The sequence below is a fragment of the Salvia miltiorrhiza genome, unplaced genomic scaffold (genome assembly GCF_028751815.1).
Source record: "Salvia miltiorrhiza cultivar Shanhuang (shh) unplaced genomic scaffold, IMPLAD_Smil_shh original_scaffold_265, whole genome shotgun sequence".
NCBI lineage: Eukaryota > Viridiplantae > Streptophyta > Magnoliopsida > Lamiales > Lamiaceae > Salvia > Salvia miltiorrhiza.
The window spans coordinates 156,465-177,371 of NW_026651512.1; the positions used below are offsets into that span (position 1 = coordinate 156,465).

Consider the following 20,907-nt stretch of genomic DNA (forward strand, 5'->3'; position numbering starts at 1 on the left):
AAAAATTTTGTGCCGGTCTGAGGCATGAAATCAGGATGGCTTTGGCTAGTCATGGAGGGTTGTCGTATACTGAATCCCTCAGTAGAGCTCTAGACATTGAGGCAGCAATGCCATGGGAAAGACCAGTGGCAACACCTATGCCACCACCCCCACAAGCCCAATCCCAGAACTACAAAGGGAAACGAAAATGGGAAGGCAATTACAATGGCCAAACTGAGAAGAAACCATGGCAGGGACAACCACCCCAGCAACAGGGCTTTGGAAGGCAAGTTGCTCCTAATCAGGCGGGGAACAACCAACAGAAAACTTCACCCTGCCCAAAGTGCAACAAAAACCATGGTGGAATCTGCAAGGCTGGCAGTGATAGTTGTTACATCTGTAACCAGAAGGGGCATTATGCAAATCGTTGCCCAAATAAGCAACACGGGATGAGCTTAAGGCCAAACCCACCATTCCAAGCCCCACATCTGAGAGCTATCCAAGCGCTACCCCAGCCACGTCATCTGCAATTGCCGCAGCCTCAACAATCACATCAACCACAGCTGCCACAACCACAGCCACGTCAGCAGCAACAAAAGATGCAACCGTATCACGCAAGAGCCTATGCTATCAAACAGAACCAGCCCGAGAAAAACCAGGGAAACCTGGCAGGTATGGGCATGCTACTCAACACACCTGTTGTACTTCTGTTTGATACGGGTGCTTCACATTCTTTCATTGCAAGTGCATGTGTGGACACCCTAGGACTCAAAATAGAAAGATCTAATCAGGACATGAGTATCTCTTCACCAATAGGAGGAACAATGACAGTAACGCATGTTTGCTCGAACTTAGAATTGAACATAGGATCACTAGAGGTCATAGCAAACAACGTATATGTTATACCGATGTCGGACGTTGATATAATCCTAGGAATGGATTGGCTAGCTGAAAACTACGCTACAATCTTATGCAAGGAGCGGAAAATCTCTTTCAAATTTCCAGAAAAAAATGCTTGGGAATTTCACGGGACAAGAATGGGTAGGAGAATACCAATTATATCCACCCTACAAGCAAGAAAGATGATGAATAAGAAGGACTCTCAGGCATTCCTCGTGTACCTAAACGGGAAAGCTGAGACAAAAAGAGCAATTGAAGATGTGGATATCGTACGAGAATTCCGTGATGTGTTTCCAGAAGACTTGCCAGGATTGCCACCTAATAGGCAAGTGGAATTTACCATAGACTTAGAACCGGGAGCGGCGCCAGTATCAAAGGCACCGTATAGGATGGCTCCAAAAGAATTGGAGGAACTAAAAATTCAATTGCAGGAACTACTGGACCTAGGTTTCATCAGACCTAGTGTATCCCCATGGGGAGCACCAGTTTTGTTTGTCAAAAAGAAAGATGGCACCTTGAGAATGTGCATTGACTATAGAGAGCTGAACAAGCTAACACTCAAGAACAAATATCCTTTGCCAAGGATAGAGGATTTGTTTGACCAACTTAGGGGTGCGAGTGTATTTTCAAAAATCGACTTGAGATCTGGCTATCATCAACTGAAGGTCAGACAAGAAGATATACCCAAAACAGCTTTTCGAACAAGGTATGGCCACTACGAGTTCGTAGTTATGCCATTCGGGCTAACAAATGCACCAGCTGTATTCATGGATCTCATGAATAGGGTTTTTCACCCCTACTTGGATAAGTTCGTCTTAGTGTTCATAGATGACGTCCTCATCTACTCCAAAAATGAAGAAGAACATAAAGAGCATTTGAGGACCACTCTACAAACGCTAAGGAATGAACGACTCTACGCCAAATTCAGCAAATGCGAGTTTTGGCTGAGAGAAGTCACATTTCTAGGACACATCGTATCATCAGAAGGAATCAAGGTAGATCCTGCTAAAGTGGAAGCAGTACAAGAATGGAAGTCGCCAACAAATCCAAACGAGATCAGGAGTTTCTTAGGATTGGCTGGCTATTATCGAAGGTTTATTGAAGGATTTTCGAAAATAGCAAGGCCAATGACGCAACTGCTCAAGAAGGGGATCAAGTATACTTGGACGGACGAGTGTGAGGAGAGTTTCCAAAAACTCAAGAAGATGCTAACTACTGCGCCGGTTTTAGCAGTCCCCGAACCAGACAAAGAATATGTAATCTACACGGATGCGTCCAAAAATGGACTAGGTTGCGTGTTGATGCAAGATGGCAAGGTAATAGCATATGCATCACGACAACTTAGACCTCATGAGTTGAATTATCCGACTCATGATCTGGAACTAGCTGCAGTAGTACATGCATTAAAAATCTGGAGACATCACCTATATGGAGTTAGGTGTGAGATTTTTACTGATCACAAAAGTCTGAAGTACTTTTTCGAGCAAAAAGATCTAAACATGAGACAAAGGAGATGGCTCGAATTAGTAAAGGACTATGACTGTGGTATTAACTACCACCCAGGCAAGGCTAATGTAGTAGCCGACGCATTAAGCCGAAAAGTCTCGTCAAAATTAGGACATCTTCTCACGAGAGAAGTTGAGCTTATAAAAGAATTTGACAAGATGAAGATAGAAGTGATTAAACCACCTGGAACTATAGCAGGCGTTGTTGAGACAATACCTAGTTTAAGAAAAATGGTGCTAGAAGCACAAAGAAAGGATGAGAAGATGGAAAAATTTCGGGAAAAGATAAGATTAGGAGATCTCAAAGATTTCCAAGAAGCACCAGACAATGCCATACTCTTTGAAGGAAGGATATGCATTCCTCAAGATGAAGAACTTAAGAATAAAATCTTGAGCGAAGCCCATGATACCCCTTATACTGCCCACCCGGGAAGTACTAAGATGTATCAAGATCTAAAAGAGAATTTCTGGTGGGAAGGAATGAAACGAGATGTAGCCTCGTTTGTTGAACGATGTCTTGCTTGCCAGCAAGTGAAAGCCTTACACCAAAGGCCTTACGGGGAACTACAACCCTTGGAGATACCAGAATGGAAATGGGATGATATAGCAATGGACTTCGTCACAGGATTGCCAAGATCCAAGCGAGGTAACACGGCTATATGGGTCATTGTGGACAGACTTACGAAGTGTGCGCACTTTATACCAATCCCAATCACCCATGGATCCGACAAGTTAGCTCAACTTTATGTTAGAGAAATTGTGCGTTTGCACGGAGTGCCAAAGTCAATTACATCGGACAGAGATTCCAAGTTCACATCCAGATTCTGGATCAGTTTACAAAAAGAACTGGGCACAAGATTGAATTTTAGTACAGCTTTTCACCCACAGACAGATGGTCAGTCTGAAAGAACGATTCAAACATTGGAGGATATGCTGAGGACAGTAGTGCTAGACCAGGGTGAAAACTGGGAGCACATTTTGCCACTCATCGAGTTTGCATATAATAATAGTCACCAAGCGACTATCGCTATGGCACCCTACGAAGCACTGTATGGGAGAAAGTGTAGATCGCCACTTTATTGGGATGAAGTGGGCGAGAGAAGAATCCTAGGGCCAGACACAATAGGTGAAATGATTGAAATCGTTCGCCAAATCCGACAGAGGATTAAGGAGGCCCAGGATAGACAAAAGTCATATGCTGATAAACGCCGAACTGACTTACAATTTGAGAATGGAGAAAAAGTCTTTCTGAAAGTTTCTCCATCAAAAGGGATCATTAGGTTCGGAGTTAAAGGGAAACTTAGACCCCGATTTATAGGACCCTATGAGATCCTAGAAAGAATAGGCCCAGTGGCTTACAGGCTGGCATTACCGCCAAGTCTAGGAAATGTCCATAATGTTTTCCACGTATCACAACTTAGGAAGTACGTTTTCGATCCAAAGCACGTGATACACCAAAATGAGATGATCCTTAATCCAGACCTGAGCTATGAAGAAAGACCCGAAGCGATTTTAGATAAAAAGGTGCAACAACTCCGAAATAAATCAATCACCTCAGTGAAAGTTCTTTGGAGGCACCATGGACAAGAAGAAGCTACGTGGGAGCTCGAAGACAAGATGAAAGAAAAATATCCAGAGTTGTTTAACGAAGGTATGCAAATTTCGGGACGAAATTTATTTTAAGGGGGGTAGTATGTGATGCCCCGCTCTTTTAAATACATATTAGATTAAATATGTGCATTAGTTATAAAATTCTTTTAATTATTTATGGTGATTATTTTGTTCAGATAATATTATTTCAGCAAAAGTCTGTATAAGAGATACAGAGCTGCGATTTAATATTCAGTCATGAATGAAACCAATAATTAAATTTATTGGTTTAACTATACGTTTGAGACTTTGTTTTACCAGTTTATTGATTTAATCAATATTATTAGAAAATTTAGATTTATAACCGATTTTATAAATCGTGTTATTTAAATCAAATTGCTAGAATTATAACTTGAGATCATATGCATAATAATTTTATTATTTCGCATTATATGAGTTAAGGTATTAAGTCGCGAATTAATTCCGACTTTCACGTATTAAATCTCAAGATTGAGGATTTAATTTATATAAATACGACGAGTATTTATTAAACGAGAATTGGAAAATTATTACAGGAACTAGGAGAAACTAGATCACGGCACTACACGTATGTCTCGATTTTTCATCCAACACATCAATTCCTACACTATTTCCTACACTATTCCCTACACTATTCCCTATACTATTCACCTTCCCCTCCAATACACCATTACTGCAGAAGGAGATTGTAAAGATTGCAGATTTCTTCCTGTAGTATATCTGAACTCCATCACACCCCAAAGTCTCCTGTAGGAGAAGAAAATCACGCCAATATCCACAATTTTCAAAAGCTTCAGCACGCCGAGAAAGAAATTTCACGGTAAGATCACAATTGTCAAAGGATGTAAATTTCAACGATCAAATCTTCAAAAGTTGCAACTCCAGGTACCAAAATTTCCACCATTTTGATTCTGTTGTCTGCAGAAACTCCTCTATAAATTGAGGAGAGTTCTGCAGAAGGAAGAAGTGCAGCGAGCAAGAGAGAGTTTGAGATTTGTTTTTTTTTTTTTACTTGCAAGAGCTCAAGTGAGCTCCCTTCGCCGGGCCATTTCTTCGTCGACCGGCCACTAGGCTCTGAACCGAGAACGTGTACTCGTTCCTCCATCTTTAGGCTACCAAACCCAACAATCGAAAGGCCGAAACCTTCTCTATATTTTCCCGACCAAAGGCCACAATATCCTTCGGAGGCCAACGTCGAATTCCCGACTTAGCCACCGGCCAACTTACGGCCTTCGTTTCTCACTATCCTTACGACGAAAAAGGATCGAGAAACCACCGTTGTGTAGCCTGATCTATCTCGCACGAGGAAAACTAAGTCGTAGACCTTCGCGGCTAAACCCCATCGCGGAACGACGACCAAAAAAAAAACCCCGGCGAACAACTTCCATTAGTGCTCACTTGGACAAGGGTAAGTTGACGCCCTTATTTCGATGCATTCCCGTTTCTATTATATTATGAGAAATTTCTGGGGTATAGATGGGAGTGTGGTAAATATTCGTACAAAGTTTCATATCATTTGAACTTCGTTTACTACCCTTTTAAAATTCGAGAAGTCTACTGCCCGTATCTGCTAAAACTGTCGTGAGGCAGATGATTAAGTTAATTATTTCAGTAACCATATGTTGATATTTAGCTCTCAAATTTTTATTCTATGAAGATATATGTGTTAGCTATCTACATATAAAATTTGAGCTCATTCAGGTAACGTTTGCTATTTTTCAAAAATCTGGACTTTCAGTTGGCAGAAACTGCCGAATCTGGTAGGCGATGGGAAAATCGCTATATCTCTTAAACTACTTGGAGTTTTTCAACATATTTTTTTTTCAATTAAACTAGACTCAAAGAGGTTTCTATTGATATAAAATTCGACTCCATACGAGTTCGGAGTAAAAGCAGTTTATTAGTTGAAGTTGAATCTATACAGTTTTGTTGAGATTGAAATGTTTCTAAATAATTCTTATTAAGGATTTTAAAGTTTTATTGTTGATAAAATATCACTTTTAGTTTATAAATGAGCTATTGAGATATATAAATATTCTGAGAAAGATTTCATGAGAACTTGTTGGTAAAATTATATTAGATGGAATAGTTGATAAATGAAATATTAAAGATTTATTAATTAAATGGTTAAAATATTAAAATTATTAGATCTTCTCGAAAATTTCTTTTATAGTTAACTCCTTTTATTATTTTAAAATATTTTTACAAATGTTCCTAAAATCTCACAATGAAATTTTCATCAGGAATTAATATTTAGAATTTATTAATGACTTATTAGTTCTTTTAATAGTAGCAATATATATATATTGATTGGCATTATTAAATGGGGAAAAGGAAAATTTTTTATAAATTATTCTTTATTTATAATGGATAAATAAAGGAATAATATAAAATGGGCTTTCCTACATCCTCAAAGGTACATGAAGTATTTCGATAAAAGAAGAACGATTGTATATGAGTTAGATACAGTCGTTTAAGGAAATATGGGTAGTTAGAGAAATGAGTGAATAGTGATTCACTGCATTTGTTGTTATCTTTTCTATTATTCACTCGAACACATGTTTCGTGTTATCAAAGGTTCAAATAAACAAAAGCGCCTGAGTAACCTATCGCGCTAAGGAAAGAGAATCATTGTCTTAAGTAGCAAAACACTGCAATCAGGTAGGCATTACTTTCGTATATATCAAATGAGCTTAAAATGTTACATTCAAGCAAGTTATTTCATGACAAAATCTTTGAGTTGAAGTTATTTCAAGTATTGTCTTGCCATAAAATGTTTTAATTTCAGTATGATATCTATCTGATATGGCTTTGCCAGTTATCATGTAATCGAATTCGGGTCTTGAGCAGTTGATAGCTATCCTGCCTTGGCTAGTGTACACCAGTGACCGTGAGTCATCTAGCGGGTTGGCCGGTCAAGTGACCGTGAGAGGTGGCCACCTCTCCGGCATACAGATTCAGATATGATAGATTACAAAAGAACTTAGTCTGATCAGACGAACTTTAGAATCACAAATGAATTTAGTATGCTTAGGGCCTTTTTAAGTAAAAACCCTTGGTTATACTATTGAAATGGCATGACAATTTACATTTATTATGTATGTATATGATTTTCGGCATATGTCTACTGAGTACTTTGTACTCAGCCCTGCATGTATTTCTAAATGTGCAGGTTGAGCAGTGATGAGTGATGATGGGGTGTCGTGCGGAGCTTTGTCATATTTACTAAATAAACTCTTGGCGATACATGTCTTCATACATGTATCACGTTCTATTTCCGCTGCGAACACTCAGTTATGATGCATATTATCCTATTAGGTTGGATTGTCAAATCAAGTTATTGTATAAACACTTAAATCGGATACTCTTGACCGATTACTCGCTCTTATCTATTTATGTGTGTTTTTTTTTTCATATGATGTCTCAATCTTAGTTCAATTCCTTTATTATTATTTATCACCCCTTTTCTGTCCCCTCTCCTAATTTCCCTTCCCTAGTCACGGTTTCCCGGCTTACCTATCCTTAGTTAAGACCGGTCGTGACAAGATGATACTTGTTCTTGATGGTAAGTCGATTGAGCTCACGGTAATCGATACACATACGCATGCTTCCGTCTTTCTTCTTGACAACCAAGACTGGCACTCCCCAGGTTGATACGCTTGGTCGAATGAACCCTAGGTCCAAAAGTTCTTGTAGTTGTGACTTTAATTCCTCCAATTCCTTTGGTGCCATCCTATATGGTGCTTTTGAAACGGGTGCTGCTCCAGGCACTAAGGCGATCGCGAACTCCACTTGCCTATCTGGTGGTATTCCAGGTAAATTCTCTGGAAAAATATTGGGGTAATCACGTACTACTGCACACTCTCGCGGGTAAGTTCTCCGTGTTCTTTGCCTACAATGCTTACGAGATAAGCCTCACCAAAGCCTTTATTCAGTATCTTTATTGTTTTCATTGCAGATATCACCATGAGCATTTTTCCAAACTTTGATCCCCAAAATGAAAATTCTTTCTTGCCTGGAACCTTGAAAACAATCTCCCTCTCGTGACACGTAATTGTCTCAAAGTTTTGACTTATCCAAAATCACATCAGAATCGTGCATCTCTATGAGGTACAAATCAGCTTCAAGCTTTCTACTTCTAAAGTTCAAGGAAATTCTCCGAGAAATCCTATTTGTCTTGATGCATTCTCCAGAAGGGACACTTATGTTCAAGGCTAAGTTTTCTACTTCACAAGTAATATGATTCTTTTGACAAAACTTAGCAGAAATGAACTAGTGCAAAGCTCCAGAATCAAATAGAACAACCGCTGGTATTCCAAATATAAGTAACGTACCAGTCATTATGTCGTCATCTTCCGCTGCTTCTTGATCTGCTAAAGCGAAGAATAGGGCATTTCCTTTCTTTTCTGGCCCAACATTCTTCTTTCCATCTAGCACATTTTTCTTTGTCTTAGGGTAGTTTTGCACAGTGTGTCCTGATTCATGGCAGAAGAAACAAACTCCTTTACCCCACATGCACTCTCCATAGTGAAATTTTCCACATTTCTGGCATTGTGGTTTTGTCCCTATTGTTCCCGCACTAGTATTTCCACCAAACTTCGGCCTCTTATCTTGGAAATTCCCTCCGCCTTGATTGTGGTTATCCCACTTCCTTTTTATAGGTTGATTGGTTGGCTTTGGTGCAGGGATGTTTGATCCAAGAGTCGTCGCCACCTCTTCGGCTCGCTTAACCAGATCACTGAAATCCTCGATCACATGTGCAGCCATAATTCCTTTGATGTCAGTTCTCAATCCTTTCGTGAACCTGGCTATCATCTTATCTTCTGTATCAACTAGGTGTGGTGTGGATAGGGCATTACCGCTCATTATGTTCCCTTGTTTCAACTCAAAGAACTCAGTCTCCTTCTTTTCTCTGAATGAGAGGGGAAAATATTTATCCATTACCATCTCCTTGAAGATTTTTCAATTTAGAACATTGCGATCCTCTTCTCCTAACAGACGATAAAAATGTTTCCACCATTGTCGAGCGTCCTCTTTGAGTTGAAAAATAGCATATGAAACTTTCTGTTCCTCGGTACAGTTGATGTGAGTGAAAATCCATTCAAGCTCTTCCAACCACTCTTCGACTGCGAGCGGTCCATCACGTCCATTGAATCGTGGCGGATTATAGTTCTGAAATCGCTCTATAGCTTGATTTATCGTGTTAGAGGTCCGGTTTAGGTCAGGTTGCGTAGCCTGAGTTTGGGACTGCTGCTGGACAAAACCCTGTAAGGCGCTCAGAAATTGACTCATGAAATCTCCTCCATTAGTTGGATGAGTTTGTCCAGCTTTGCCTTCGTGATTGGTACTTGTGTTCTCGGCATTGTGAGAGTGTGCACGCGTATTCCTCATGGTTCTATATTCAGAGGCACTATCACAAAAATGAGGGAATATAAAACAAGGTTTTTCTAGGGAAATGCAAGGTTATTCCTAATTCGAGAACTATATTCAACATGAAAATTTTGAACTCATCAAATCTCAATGTCATGAACTGTAAAATTCCGAAATAAAATTCATGGCTGCAATAATCTTCAACATAATAACTTCCATTATGAACTTGAACTTTCTGATAATAAGTTCAACTATTGCAGCAAAATTCAACATAATTTCGGAATATAAACAGTTTATACTCATCCCCTGGAATTTTTTTTAAAATACCTTTTCCTTAAAGTCGGAGCGCGTAGTGGTCGAATGGCTTCGTCACACTTGACTTTTCAAATTTTTAAGAAAAATTTATTTTGCAGAGTCTACAGGAAGGTAGACCTGCTCTGATACCATGTTGTAACACCCTAATCTAAATAAAGTGTTATTATTAAAATAGAGGTTTATTAAAAAAGAAAAAGAAAAAACAACCCTTGAAGGCACAAAGATGCAGACTAAGGGTACAAATCTCGAAAAAAGATGAAAAAACTAAGGAACAAAAATAACTAACATCGAAACACAGGATAATCATCCATTTCATCCGACCAATGCCCATGGACAACATTATTCATTGCAATCATACTAGGCCTATTGGAAAGGTCAACCACAAACTCCTTCGGCTTGTAACCCATTTCCTCTGCATTCCTAAGGCAATTTTTAATATATCCATCCGGAAGTGTGTGTACAGGCTCTCTTCCCTTTCCCGAGCCTTTTGGACGGCCACGCCCACGCTTCTGCTCCGAGAGCATTTGCATCCCCTGATTAACCTGCTCCTATAACCGAATTATACGATTCGCAATGTCCTTCGGAGTGGGGATTGGGCTGCTTATCTCCCTCAACCTCCTTAATCGGAGAAATCTCTGCCTCAACAACCGATTGCTGCTCCACCACCACTCCTCCAATCTTTCCGGGAACTGAGGCAACAGTCCCTCGAATATCATCGTGCATCACCATTCCCATGTTGGTGTCACTATCCGCAATAATCGTCTCCTCCTCCTCAGAGCTATACTCACTAAGAGGCTTGTCATAAACTAAATGCTATACCGGCTTTGTGGCAACCTCCAATAAATCCGGTCCTGTCATCGTAGCCACATCCTTCCCAAGTAACAAAACAGATTCATCAATAGCAAGTACATCGTATCTATTTCCCTTAGCTGTAGTATTTCCCTTCGCGGCCGGAGAACCCACAACCGAATCTTTCTCTGCCGATCCCTTCGGAGCAACCTGCTGCTGCTTCGTCAAAGGGGCAGCCTGCTGCTGCCTAAACTCTGGCTGTGTCGGCTTCCAAGCTAATTGTTGTTGGACATTTCTGTTTGTAGCCTGCTCATTCGAGTTAATCGCCGCCTGCCAATGTGGCCCATTGTGAACTTGCGTAATCTTAGCCTTGTCATTCACAGTGTAATTCTGTTCTCCCATCCCCCCAAACTTCGACTTGCGGCACCTATCGGGGGAGTGTCTCGTAATCTTGCAACGACCACAATATAGAGGGAGATTTTCGAAAACAAACTCAATATGAAAAGAAAAATCCTCCATATCAATAAGAAGAGTATTAGGAAGAGGGAGAGACATAGGGGTGCCAAGGGCCGACCGGAACCGGCGGTTCGACCCTGAACCGGCCCGCCGGTCAACGGTTCCGGCCCGGACCGTTGACCAAACGGGCCGGTTCAGGGCCGAACCGCCAGTTATCCGGGCCGGTTAAGGTTCATAGGATTGCCAACCCTGAACCGCCGGTCCGGCCCGCCGGTTCAGCCCTGAACCGCCGGTCCCGGCCAATTTTTTTTTTTTTTAATTTTATATTCAAATCCTAATAATTTTAACTAAATGTAGTTTCACTATTTATAGTGTACTACACAAGGTAGAAAATCCTACATTTTTCAATGTGGGATAATGTAGCTTCACTATTTATAGTGTACTACACATGATAGAAAATCCTACATTTTTCAATGTGGGATAATGTAGCTTCACTATTTATAGTGTACTACACATGGTAGATAATCCTACATTTTTCAATGTGGGATAATGTAGCTTCACTATCTATAATGTACTACGCATTATAAAGAATCCTACATTTTTCAATGTGGGATCACTCAACCTAACTTATAAATATATAACTTATATTCATGTAATAACTTATAACTTCTAAATATATAACTTATAAATATGTAACTTATAACTTATAAGGTCTAGGGATCAATTAGTTAGTAATAGTTAGTTTACTTATTCAATTTTAAAGATTATGTAATTTGTATCCTTGTAATATTCTTTTGGTACGTAGAATAAATTCAATAAAAATATCTATTTTTATGAATTCATTTGAATTTTTGGTTCTCAATGTGTTAATTATTTTTCCTTTATTTTATTTCAATTCAATTCTCATGTAATATATTATAACTTGTAACTTATAATTTATAAATATATAACTTATAACTTATAACTTAGAAATATACCTGGCACCATCAATTTAATGTAAGTCCAACAATTTAATGTAGATATATAACTTACTAATATTTTTTTGAAAGCCATACCTGACGGTTCATTTGATGGGTTTTCTCCCATAATTTAATGTTAGTCCAACAATTTGATTGAGAGAAGAGGGGTTTCAAAATTAGTAAAAGTAATTATGTCAAATCTACTAAAAAACACATTATTTTAAATAAGTGTGCCATGATACATCCATTCGAATAAAAATTCGATATATTAATAAAGAGGCCTTGAATTCATTTTCCCCCATCTCCCAATTCAAATAAAAAAATGTAACCATTATACCTTCACGCCATTAGACAAATTAAAAAGACCAATGAATGATTAAGAATGAAAGTCTATATATGCTATAGATAATTTAAGTTGAGTGATCTCACATTGAAAAATATAGGATTATTTACAATGTGTAGTACAATATAAATAGTGAAGCTACATTAAGTTAAAATTATCTCACATTGAAAAATGTAGGATTCTCTACAATGTGTAGTACACTATAAATAGGAAGCTACATTAAGTTGAAATTATCCCACATTGAAAAATGTAGGATTCTCTACAATGTATAGTACACTATAAATAGTGAAGCTACATTAAATTGAAATTATCCCACATTGAAAAATGTAGGATTCTCTACAATGTGTAGTACACTATAAATAGTAAAGCTACATTAAGTTGAAATTATCCCACATTGAAAAATGTAGGATTCTCTACTATGTGTAGTACACTATAAATAGTGAAGCTACATTAAGTTGATATTATCCCACATTGAAAAATGTAGGATTCTCTACAATGTGTAAGCTACATTAAGTTGATATTATCCCACATTGAAAAATGTCGGATTCTCTACAATGTGTAGTACACTATAAATAGAGAACCTACATTTGATTAAAATTAAAATATTATTTAAGTTGAGTAATTTCAAAATTTTTTAAAAAAAAAAAAAAAAAAAGAAGAGGAAAAGCCCGAGAACCGCCGGTTTTCGGCCCGGAACCGCCGGTTTTCGGCCCAGCCCGGAACCGCCGGTTCAGGGTCCGAAAACCGGCCCTTCAAATTTTAGGCGGGCCGGTTCAGGTTCATGAAATTTTCGAACCTGAACCGCCGGTTCGGGCCCGGAACCGGCGGTTCCTGAACCGGTGGCAGCCCTAGAGAGACATATCTATTTCAACAATAATACGGGCGAATTGTCCAAAATCTCTCCCTGCTGAAGCACCATCGATCTTTAGAGGATGGCCCAAGTAACGTCCAATTCCAGAGATAACTTGTGGATTCCAGTACTCGATAGGAAGATAATGAATTCGAACCCAAACATTAGCCAAGGGTGAGTTTTCCTTGAACGGATCAAAGTTGTGAGCCCACTCCCAGAGCCGAAGAAGACCCTTTGAAAGTTCCCAGATCACCTTCTTCTTGGCTATAGCTTTATCAGTCTCCGTAGTAAAACGGACCATGTAAAATCCCTTTCCCAGCGAAATCAGTTGCCAGTCAGATTTTATACCCCAAATCCGTTGAAGCTCCGACTTCAACTCCATAGTTGAACGTGGCTTATCGCCTTTTCCCAACAGAAGTCGTCCTGTTAGTGCATGCTCAAAAGCTTGGACCTTCTTTAAATATAAAGCCTTAGGAATTTTGAGAGAGAATTGATCTCCGTCCTTCATTGGATGCAAATCATGAAAAACATGAGCAGCTAAATCTTGCCGTTTAACAGGTCGCTTAACAGTAGCACTAGCATAAGAAATCCTAGCGTTACCAGCCACGCTAGGATTTACATAATTCTTTTCAACGGCAGTAGGATTTGCAACCGAGATCTTCCCAGCGGCAGCCTGGGCCTCAGCAGTCTCCACCGTGCTGTTACTTGAAGCGTTGTGAAAAACCGTGGCAGATAGAGACCGAGCGGAAGAAGTTCTAGGTTGAGGGTGTTCAAAATTGGCAGAAACAGAGGGGAGATTTAGGACTCCCTTATCGCGAGTTCTGGCCGGCGAGGTGGCCTGGGTAGCCGCATGAGTCGTCGTCGTGTTAAAACTTGAGGGAGAAGTTCTTGATTGAGGCTGTTGAAAATTCGCAGAGACAATAGGGAGATTGAGAGCTCCCTTATCACCGGCCGACGAGGTAGCCATCGGACGGCAGGAGACAGCAGCACGAAGTCATGTCCGGCGGCGGCTATGGCAAAAAATGAGAGAGAGAGAGAGAGAGAGAGAGGCGTCTTCATCTTCTCCTTCGCAAATTCTAGTAAAATCAATCTAAATAAAGTGTTAAATATGAATTTAAATAACCTTTTGACAACGGATAATATAAAATAAAGATTTGAATTATAGAGAAATTCAAGGAAATAAATTCTTAAATAAAATATTTGAAATAAACTGGAATTTAAAAGAAGACTAGCCATGATAGGAAGATGATGTGATAATATTAAAGTTGATAAGTCATACATAATCTCAAAAGTGGTTTGAGACTCAAAACTATACTGCACAAAATATTAGATAATATATTAGGTGCAACTAATACATAACATCTTTTTTAAAAGGGTTACTTAACGGGCTCATTCGATCCTCTACACGTCTCCAACCTTAATTACTTGAAAATGTTAAATATGTGATGAGCATATAAAATATAGTCAGTGTGAGAACATGTAATCATAGTCCACGTTATTAAAATGGAAACAAATATGATCTGCTGTAATATTCATAACTGAAAGTCGCACGGTGGCATACCAATGACCTTTTCCGTCCTGGACCAATTATGCTGGCCCCTGGCGAATATGGTTGCAACCATAACTTTAACATGTATATCACATTTTGACATACCAAGGATCTTTCCATCCTAAGCCAATTATGCTGGCCCCTAGCGATATTTAATTTAACTCACATATGTTAAACACATAATATGAAAATTGACAATAATTAACCATAGCATGTATTTAAATAAAGAGTAAATATATAAAATTATCCACTTTCATATTATAAAGATAAAAAATGTCCACTAAGATAAAAATAATAAAAACTGTCCACTTTATGGTTGAAAGGACAGAAATGCCCCTCAGCCTAAAATAGCCCATTTCATCTCCACTTCCTCTTTCACGGTTTCACTCTCCCTCCCCTCTCTCTCTCTCTCTCTCTTTCTCTCTCTCTCTTCCTCCGAGCTCAGATCGCCGGCGAAGCGCCACTGCCCCGGCCTCGTCGCCTCCGCCATCTCCTGCTTCACCCCCCGCCGCGACTTTAGCCTCCCATGTAGAAGAGCATACCGGAGATGTAGAGAAGAGGCGCGAAGGGGAAAATCCCCTGGCGCTTGAGGAGGAAAGAGAGCAGGATCCAGACGAGGCGCTGCGCGAGCGTCTTGGGCGGCAGGTGGCACAATTTGGAGCCGCGGTGGCGTAGCGCGGGGAGTGACAAGTGCTTCTCCTTCACAAGATGAGTTTGTAGATTATGTGGCGCATCAAACACATTCGCTCATGTTTGTCTATCCAAGCGATCCAAACTTGTTAGACTATTATTCTAATAAACACTGCAATACAAGAAACTAAGAGTGCACACCCTGTAAATCTTGATTTATATAAAACTGAAATATCTGAAAAGAATGTGAGTGGAATTGCTTGTCATTTCAGTCAAGTAACCTAGATAACTCTACTTGTGAATTTGACTTGTTTTTGGTTTCAATGAGCAGGTTAAGCAAAAGCAGCGAGGAGCAAAGAGGATCTTGCTGCCTAGTGTGGTAGGGCAAGAGGGAGGGAAGTGGATTGTTATTGACTCTGGTACAGTTTTCTGTTCATTCTCAATTTGTCTCCTTGAATTGATTCTACTTTTGACAATCATATATTCATAATCTGCTTTTATGTTTGGAATCCTACTCTGGGAATGGAATGAATCATCTCCTCAATAACAGCCTTGCCATTAGTTAAGGAAACTGTATTAATTATAAAACTCTTGCTTTGAGAGTGCATTTATTCGGAAATACTGGTACTTAGGTCTATTATTTTTTAACATAATTACATTTCTTGCATTTATGAAGTATGGATGAACTCCTAATACTACCATGAGCTTCTCAGTTTACATTTTGTGGTTAAGAACAACTTTGAATATGCCAAAAATATGTCAAATAAGTGAAACATTTTCATACATCTATTGTGTTCATTGTTTTGGCATGGTGACAGTATCTCAAAAGCAATGGACTTGGTAGGCACTTTCTAATAGGCAACAAATGGGTTAGCTTTCATCTGAAAATCTTTTTACTCAAGCAGGACGAAACTGGATGGTGGTGGAAAATGACTTTCATGTATAAAGAGTTTAATGTTGAAAGAGGTTTGAATCTGATGTGTTTCACTGAGTAAATGAAACATGAAGCTGGTTATGTGGCACACGGCACACCTAACTTGTTTAGTTGGTGAAGTTTTAATAAGTTGGCATACTAATTTGTGATTCTGGAAATTTTAAATTTTGCTTGTTACTGCCAAAATGATTAGAAATGATCTTTCTTGACCAGGCTTTGTATATAGTGCTTCTTTTTGTCTGAGTTAGTTGGATTACGATCTTCCACTTTGAGCTATTTACATAACTAGGGCAATATTTTGTGTAGTAAAGCTGAGATCTTGATACTTTGGATATCCCCTTAGTGCGAAATATTAAGGAGGGGAAAAAAATTCTATGTATCTCCAGTATGGGTTTAACTAGAGAATTGTCACAACTGGTAATGTTGGTGGCACCCTAAAAAGACGAAACAAGCAGTAGAGATCAGAGTGAGATTATCCCTTTCCTTAATTCATTCAAGGTTCTTGGGGTCCTTTGGTTTAGCTTTAGGTTTTCACTATAGTTGTGAGGTGAATCTTCTTACTATTTAAGGTCATAGGATTCAATCTGACATTCTGACTCGATCCGAGTTTTAAAATTACCTTTCAGGGGAAGAGGTAAAAAGGTGATTTTGGGATTAGGGAAGACAAGGCTACATTTAGCATGAACCTCTAAAATTATGTATTCCATCTCATGTATGCCTCCTTTGATCCCCTGGGATAAATGCTTGCATCATTACATGTTCCCATGCTTATGTAATCATAATACAGTTTAAAACTATAAGTGCAGAATCCAAAGGAGATGCTTGATACTGAATTGTGAATCTATTATACCATAAGCATCTTGCCTAACAAATGAAAGCTGGGACTTTATGGTAGGTAAGCTGATTGTTCATGCTGTTGATGAGAAAGCAAGAGCTTATTACAACTTTGAGGGGCTCTGGACTGCAAAACCATCAAACATAGAGGACAATCAGGTAAAAGCACATTTTATTTTTCCAATTTCTGGCATATGACTATGAGGTTGAGGAAGTGTATTAAGTCCTTTTGAGGTTAAATGGTGTTTCTTAAAATGTATGTAGGATTTGGACAAGGCCTTTGTCAAGGTTTGCCCCAAGAATAACTCCAAGAAACGTCCACAAGTGCATGCATAGTTAAGTGTTGTACTTTCGGGACAGATGGTGCCAGTTTTCGTATCTCTTGCCTTCGAGCACACAACACGAACATCTAGTGGATATGATAGAATGAATCATAAATCTCAAGTTCAGTTTGATGCATTATACATATCCTTCATTTGCTTTCTTCAATTTTCAACATTGTACTATCAAGCAAAGTAAACAAGGGTTAAGTGTTTATTTTCGCTAGTGGCTGCGAAATGCAACTTGTACAGTCTGCTCATTTGAGAACATGTTGTATGTGAAGACCATAAGATTTAGAGTAGGTTGTGTGTGTGCGAGTTTCTTTTTTCCTTCTTTTTTACAATAGATAGTGCATCGGTAGTCTAATTCTTCAAAAACAGGTAGTCAGTAGATCAATAAGATGGGCCTAGTTTGTTGCACAAACTTATTTTTAATACAAATTTTCTGTTTCGTTTATGACCTATTATTGCACAGAAGAATAGTTTTCCTGAACACACCCCAATGGGGTATTATTTATTCAAGATTGACAATATATGATTGAGTTTTCTAATCTTTCTAGCAAGGATTTCTGCACACCCCAATTAGGGTTTAGGGTTTAGAGTGAGCTTAAGCTTGTGAATTCACAATAAAAAAATTCTTATTGTGAATTCGACTGTTTAAGGTTCATGGTTTAGGGTTTATGGTTTAGAGTGAGTTTAGGGTTTAGGGTTTTACGGTTGTGAATTTGACTGGTTTTAAATTCACAACCAAAAAATTCTTATTGTGAATTCGACTTATTGTGAATTCACAATCAGAAAAATCTGGCTTTGGATTAAATTTTGATTGTGAATTCGACTGGTTCAGTTCAGTCGTGAATTCACAATCGTAATAATTCACAACTAGGTTTTAGTGTTTCAGTTCAGTTCAGTTGTGAATTTACTGTTTCAGTTCAGTTGTGAATTCACAATCGTAATAATTCACAACTAGGGTTCAGGGTTTCAGTTCAGTTGTGAATTTACTATTTTAGTTCAGTTGTGAATTCACAATCGTAATAATTCAAAACTAGGGTTTAGGGTTTCAGTTCAGTTCAGTTGTGAATTTACTGTTTCAGTTCAGTTGTGAATTCACAATCGTAATAATTCACAACTAGGTTTAGGGTTTCAGTTCAGTTCAGTTGTGAATTCACAATCGTAATAATTCACAACTAGGGTTTAGGGTTTCAGTTTAGTTCAGTTGTGAATTCACAATCGTAATAATTCACAACTAGGGTTTAGGTTTAGGGTTTAGTGTTTCAGTTCAGTTGTGAATTCACAAACAAGAAATTCTGGTTGTGAATTCGATTGGTTGTGAATTGTGAATTCAGGGTTTTAGGTTTTAGGGTTTAGGGTTTAGAGTTGATTTAGGGTTTAGGATTTAGAGTGGGCTTAGGCTTGTGAATTCACAATAAAAAAATTCTTGTTGTGAGTTCGACTGTTTAAGGTTCAGTGTAGGGTTTATGGTTTAGAGTGAGTTTAGGGTTTAGATAGGGTTTAGGGTTTACGGTTGTGAATTAAATTTTCGTTGTGAATTCGACTGGTTTTGAATTCACAACCAAAAAATTCTTATTGTGAATTAAATTTAAGTTGTGAATTCACAACCAAAAAAATCTGGTTGTGAATTCGACTGGTTGTGAATTCACAAACAAAAAATTCTGGTTGTGAATTCGATTGGTTGTGAATTCACAATTCACAACCAGTGTGAATTCACAACAAAAAATTTTTGGTTGTGAATTCACACTGGTTGTGAATTGCGGGATTTTTTAAAGGGGGTGATGTAAAGTGGACATTTTTTTAATTTTTAATGTGAAGGGTATTTTGGTAACAGTGGACATTTTTTAAGTTTTTTATTTTAGTGGATATTTTTTATCTTTACAATATGAAAGTGGCCATTTTAAAAATCCACTCTTAAATAAATCCCACACCTGAAACTTGAACTTTGAAACGTAACTGCGATAATTTAAAGTCCACGTTCTAGTCGCGCCACACCTAGTCAAATAAATTTAAATAATAACATAAGGGCCTAATTAAATTTTACTAGAAATATAACTTAAAACTTTAAGAATTTATTTTATAAAACCACTAAAATCATTGGTCAAATGAATTAAATAGTAAAATATATTTTTCTTATGAAAATGTGGGTTGACATTTAAAATCAAGTGCAACCTATCTAAAATAAAATATGCTCCCATAAAGAAATTAAAAGCTGAGCCCAAACGTTTATAATAAATGCAATCCCATTAAAATTAAAACAATCTAGGACCCAAGCCTATTTCATATTTGCCTCACCCTAATTTAAATCACTCTTACACCTCAACACATAATACAACTCACGCACACCCTCCCCCTCCCTTCTACCGCTCACTTCCCCTCTTCATTCCTCCTTCTCTCAGCCTCCTGCCGCCGCCGTATATTTTTGTGTATACACACATCCACTTGATCACATTGGCATTCAACCTATTGTTACAATTTCTAAGTAACTCCACAAATCTTTCATCACTCATTAACCATGAGTTGTCTGCTTGAGCTTCTTCATGCATTTCTATTCATAAAGTGACACTATTTTGATTAATATCAATAATTGATTTCAAATGGACGTGATATCAAGCATATGTAAGTTCCAAGTCTTCTTGACTATTTCAACATTTTAAACCACCGAAAATGTATCTGTTTGTGTTTATATTTGTGTTTGTGTGGTATAAATTTTGATAAATGAGTTTATATGGAAATTGGGATTCGAACCAGATCCGAAATCTTTGCTATAAATATTTTTAAGATTAGGATAATCATTTGTGTTAATATATAGAAGTGTCCACTTTCATATTGAAAATTAAAATCTAGCCTATGAAATAAAAATATTAAAAAATAGCCAATTTTTAAGCAAAAAGTCAGAAATACCCTTCCCTTAAAAATTAAAAAACACGTTGGGGATTAAGTTCTGAATTCGCACCTTATTCTTCAAATCTTCAACCAAAACTTCAAACTCTCTCTCTCTCTCACCGTCAACTTTCTCTCTCTGGAGCACCATCAACTTTTTGCAAACTCTAGCAATCAACTTTTGCAAATATGCGGCTGCTCCAATTGCTTGGTTATTGATTAAATGGAAATTGGATTAGGCTTTGACGAAGAATTGCGTGAAGGATTTCAGTACTTCTGCCAAAATTCACTTTCCTCGCGAGGATAATCGGGCTAAGATAAATAATGAGAAACCTGCATCACATGAATCGTTTTCTTTGGAGATATTTGAGCCTAGGTTTGATGTATTGAGATTCATCGAGATATTGGTGACAACTCATAAGAACGTTTGTTTCTATTTTTTTTATTCTCCCTAATTTTGGTTTCCAATAATTATTTAAAAAAAAAAGTTTGATGAAAAGTTGAATTGAATTGAAATTTGAATTATGTCTAAAACGACAATCTGATAAGCATAGCAGTGATTTTTTATGTATTCTTTTTAATGTTCTTGAATTCACAACCAGATCTATGAATTCACAACTTAATGTTCTTGAATTCACAACCAGATCTATGCA

At 38.0% G+C, this 20,907-nt stretch overlaps 2 protein-coding genes across 2 annotated transcripts; one reads left to right on the forward strand and one right to left on the reverse strand.

Annotated features, from left to right (window-relative positions):
- Positions 1–8,285: 8,285 nt before the first annotated feature.
- On the reverse strand, positions 8,286–8,960 carry LOC131003722 (uncharacterized). The gene has a single exon (XM_057930264.1). It carries the CDS (start codon positions 8,958–8,960, stop codon positions 8,286–8,288), a length of 675 nt encoding a protein of 224 aa, XP_057786247.1.
- Positions 8,961–14,658: 5,698 nt separating this feature from the next.
- On the forward strand, positions 14,659–17,664 carry LOC131003723 (protein Iojap-related, mitochondrial-like). The gene is made up of 4 exons (XM_057930265.1): positions 14,659–14,706; positions 15,603–15,693; positions 17,104–17,201; positions 17,307–17,664. The coding sequence occupies exons 1-4, from the start codon at positions 14,659–14,661 to the stop codon at positions 17,376–17,378; spliced, it is 309 nt and encodes a 102-aa protein (XP_057786248.1). The 3' UTR covers positions 17,379–17,664.
- Positions 17,665–20,907: the final 3,243 nt, after the last annotated feature.

What these genes read in the sequence shown, in the direction of transcription:
- LOC131003723 (XM_057930265.1), top strand. Translation starts at nt 14,659, where the DNA reads ATGACCTTTTCCGTCCTGGACCAATTATGCTGGCCCCTGGCGAATATG. An exon ending in GTGGATTGTTATTGACTCTG is followed by an intron (nt 15,694 to 17,103) that starts GTACAGTTTTCT and finishes ACTTTATGGTAG; the next exon opens with GTAAGCTGATTGTTCATGCT. An exon ending in CAAACATAGAGGACAATCAG is followed by an intron (nt 17,202 to 17,306) that starts GTAAAAGCACAT and finishes AAATGTATGTAG; the next exon opens with GATTTGGACAAGGCCTTTGT.
- LOC131003722 (XM_057930264.1), bottom strand. Translation starts at nt 8,960, where the DNA reads ATGGTAATGGATAAATATTTTCCCCTCTCATTCAGAGAAAAGAAGGAG.